The sequence below is a fragment of the Bombina bombina genome, unplaced genomic scaffold, assembly GCF_027579735.1.
Source record: "Bombina bombina isolate aBomBom1 unplaced genomic scaffold, aBomBom1.pri scaffold_1607, whole genome shotgun sequence".
Classification (NCBI taxonomy): domain Eukaryota; kingdom Metazoa; phylum Chordata; class Amphibia; order Anura; family Bombinatoridae; genus Bombina; species Bombina bombina.
The window spans coordinates 50,726-54,960 of NW_026512523.1; the positions used below are offsets into that span (position 1 = coordinate 50,726).

General features: G+C 36.6%; 1 protein-coding gene across 1 annotated transcript; it reads right to left on the minus strand.

The window, feature by feature from the left end:
* Window positions 1-492: 492 nt before the first annotated feature.
* Window positions 493-2,155, minus strand: AKTIP (AKT interacting protein; the record flags this gene model as incomplete). The annotated part of the gene is given in 1 exon segment (XM_053696995.1): window positions 493-2,155. A coding segment is annotated over 1 exon segment (110 nt), but the record flags the coding sequence as incomplete, so codon positions are not given.
* Window positions 2,156-4,235: the final 2,080 nt, after the last annotated feature.

Sequence of the window (4,235 nt, forward strand, 5' to 3'; positions counted from 1 at the left end):
AAACCACCAAAATGCTTCTCTTTTTGTATTGAAGAGACTGATCTGGTCTAGGCTACACCCCAGATAAAGCAGCACTCATTAGCACTACTTTTAAAACAATAAACACTTGATTGAAGAATCTATAACTAACACCTCACTCTGCCTCTTCCTATCACTAAAGCAGGCAAAGAGAATGACCGGAGTGGGAGGGAGGGGAGGAGCTATATATACAGCTCTGCTGTGGCGCTCTTTGCCTCCTGCTTACCAGGAGGCGATATCCCATAAGTAACGATGAAATCTGTGGACTCGTCATATCTTGTAAAAGAAAACATGTGCACACTCATGAAGTCCTCTAAGGTTTTACTCTTCCAAAAATACCAAGAGAACAAAGCAAAGTTAATAATGGAAATAAATTGGTTATTGAAACTGCATGCTCTAAGGCTATGAAAGGTAGATTTTAGCTTTACTGTACCTTTAAAAACCATTTCCCTCATGCATATTAAAGAGCACCACTTAAACGCTAACACTTTTTTATTGTAAACCGGTTTACAGATTGTACTTCAAAATCAAAGTAAACAGGTGGATCACTGTAAAGAAACAAAAAAACTATATATGACAAGGGGGCTACTCACAGCTCTGTTAATGGGCAGTAAGACACCATACTTGTCTTAAAATAAATACAAATAAATAAAAAATGTCCCCTTATAAGTATTATGAAACATTGATTGTAGGTTAAAGGGATACTAAACCCACATTTTCTCTTTTATGATTCAGATAGAGCAGGCAATTCTAAGCAACTTTCTAATTTACTCCTATTAATTTTTATTTGTTCTCTTGGTATCTATTTGAAAAGCAGGATAGCGCTTGCTGATTGGTGCCTAAATAGCCACCAATCAGCAAGTGATATCCAGGGTGCTGAACGAATAATGAGCCGGCTTCTAAGCTTTCAATCCTGCTTTTTCAAATAAAGATACCAAGAGAACAAAGAAAAATTGATAATAGGAGTAAATTAGAAAGTTGCTTAGAATTGACTGCTCTACCATAAAAGAAAAAAAAATTAGGTTTAGTATCCCTTTAATACTGAAAGTAATTCTTAGTAACCAAATATTTAGGAGTATTAGTGAGCAGAATGCATTTGATAAAATCTGTACAACAAATGCATGCTAACATGAGCGATAGCATATTAATAGACTAATAAATAAAACCAAATATAAATAAAATCATGAGTTGTCTAATATCAATGTAATGCTGTAAAATGCTAGATTTTGTCTTTATTGAAGTAAACCAAAAACAATCTGAAGACAAGGGATCATGAAGGAAAAAGTTCCAGAATACAACGGTTTAGTTTACCCATTATGACTGATGATGTGCCTCTGGCAAAACATTCAGATAACAGAAAATGTCTGCTATCTCAGAAAAAGGAACATTTATCCTACAGATCGTAGCATTTAAATCATAAGACCACAGTTTCAAAAACACAACTTCCCCTATGCCCGCAAAGTGCTAGATATTGAGTTATCAAACAAGATATTTACAAATTTATAATCTAATCATTATTTACAAATTGAATAAACAAATTTAAAAAGTTAAATACTCCAGACCTGTTAAATGTAGTGTTTATACTGAGCTTAGCTTTCCAAATAAAAGTTACAGCCCATCCCTTCTCTATATACAAGACCATGTTCTGTTTAGTGAGACATATTTTACCTTTGCTTTAAATAAAAAGCAATATCATCAAGCTGAGAACCGTCCATGCAACCTATAGTGTGCTGTACACCACATATCCCCATAAGATTGAAACACAATTCCTCAGTAACTAATTTTTTAGATTCCTGGAAGGTCTCAGCCAGGAAAATGATGCATCAGCAAACCAGGGATAAGAAACTTATAAAAAGAAAAAATAAAGAAAAAATCCCCAAAACGAACCTTTAAGTTAAAAAGCAAATGCATGCTAGAAATTAAAAATAACTCATGGGAGAGTGCGTGATTTTGCCTCTTATCCATACAGTCATTGCCATAATTATAGATTTATTAAGTCCACACGTAGGCCAGGCAGTCAATTTTCATTAAGTCTGCAGAGAGTTCTCCTCCTTACTGAAGGGTAAAACAGAACCAGGTTTAACCCAAGACAATCCAGATACATGGAGCCCTTTGCTTTGTTCCTCAGACTTCTTCTAGGAAAGAAAAATATAAATGGATGAGATAAAAGATATATGTACAATGCTTATACATATTCAAACACTGAAATCAAACCTGACTCACAGAAAAACAATTTATGTAAGAACTTACCTGATAAATTCATTTTTTTCATACTGGCAAGAGTCCATGAGCTAGTGACGTATGGGATATACAATCCTACCAGGAGGGGCAAAGTTTCCGAAACCTCAAAATGCCTATAAATACACTCCTCACCACACCCACAATTCAGTTTAACAAATAGCCAAGTAGTGGGGTGATAGAGTAAAAAGCATCAACAAAGGAATTTGGAAATAATTGTGCTTTATACAAAAAAAAAATCACAACCACCATAAAAAGGGTGGGCCTCATGGACTCTTACCAATATGAAAGAAATGAATTTATCAGGTAAGTTCTTACATAAATTATGTTTTCTTTCATGTAATTGGCAAGAGTCCATGAGCTAGTGAAGTATGGGATAGCAATACCCAAGATGTGGAACTCCACGCAAGAGTCACTAGAGAGGGAGGGACAAAATAAAATTAGCAATTTTTCGCTGAAAAAAATAAATCCACAACCCAAAAACATAATTTATGTAAGAACTTACCTGATAAATTCATTTATTTCATATTAGCAAGAGTCCATGAGCTAGTGACGTATGGGATATACATTCCTACCAGGAGGGGCAAAGTTTCCCAAACCTCAAAATGCCTATTAATACACCCCTCACCACACCCACAAATCAGTTTAACGAATAGCCAAGAAGTGGGGTGATAAGAAAAAAGTGCGAAGCATAAATATAAGGAATTGGAATAATTGTGCTTTATACAAAAAAATCATAACCACCACAAAAAAGGGTGGGCCTCATGGACTCTTGCTAATATGAAAGAAATGAATTTATCAGGTAAGTTCTTACATAAATTATGTTTTCTTTCATGTAATTAGCAAGAGTCCATGAGCTAGTGACGTATGGGATAATGACTACCCAAGATGTGGATCTTCCACGCAAGAGTCACTAGAGAGGGAGGGATAAAAACATAATTTATGCTTACCTGATAAATTCCTTTCTTCTGTAGTGTGATCAGTCCACGGGTCATCATTACTTCTGGGATATTACTCCTCCCCAACAGGAAGTGCAAGAGGATTCACCCAGCAGAGCTGCATATAGCTCCTCCCCTCTACGTCACTCCCAGTCATTCGACCAAGGACCAACGAGAAAGGAAAAGCCAAGGGTGAAGTGGTGACTGGAGTATAAATTAAAAAATATTTACCTGCCTTAAAAACAGGGCGGGCCGTGGACTGATCACACTACAGAAGAAAGGAATTTATCAGGTAAGCATAAATTATGTTTTCTTCTGTTAAGTGTGATCAGTCCACGGGTCATCATTACTTCTGGGATACCAATACCAAAGCAAAAGTACACGGATGACGGGAGGGATAGGCAGGCTCTTTATACAGAAGGAACCACTGCCTGAAGAACCTTTCTCCCAAAAATAGCCTCCGATGAAGCAAAAGTGTCAAATTTGTAAAATTTGGAAAAAGTATGAAGCGAAGACCAAGTTGCAGCCTTGCAAATCTGTTCAACAGAGGTCTCATTCTTGAAGGCCCAAGTGGAAGCCACAGCTCTAGTAGAATGAGCTGTAATTCTTTCAGGAGGCTGCTGTCCAGCAGTCTCATAAGCTAAACGAATTATGCTACGAAGCCAAAAAGAAAGAGAGGTAGCGGAAGCTTTTTGACCTCTCCTCTGCCCAGAGTAAATGACAAACAGAGAAGACGTTTGTCGAAATTCCTTAGTTGCCTGTAAGTAAAATTTTAGAGCACGGACTACATCCAGGTTGTGCAGTAGACGTTCCTTCTTTGAAGAAGGATTTGGGCATAAAGAAGGAACAACAATCTCTTGATTGATATTCCTGTTAGTAACTACCTTAGGTAAGAACCCAGGTTTAGTACGCAGGACTACCTTATCCGAATAAAAAATCAAATAAGGAGAATCACAATGTAAGGCTGATAATTCAGAGACTCTTCGAGCCGAGGAAATAGCCATTAAAAATAGAACTTTCCAAGATAAAAACTTTATATCA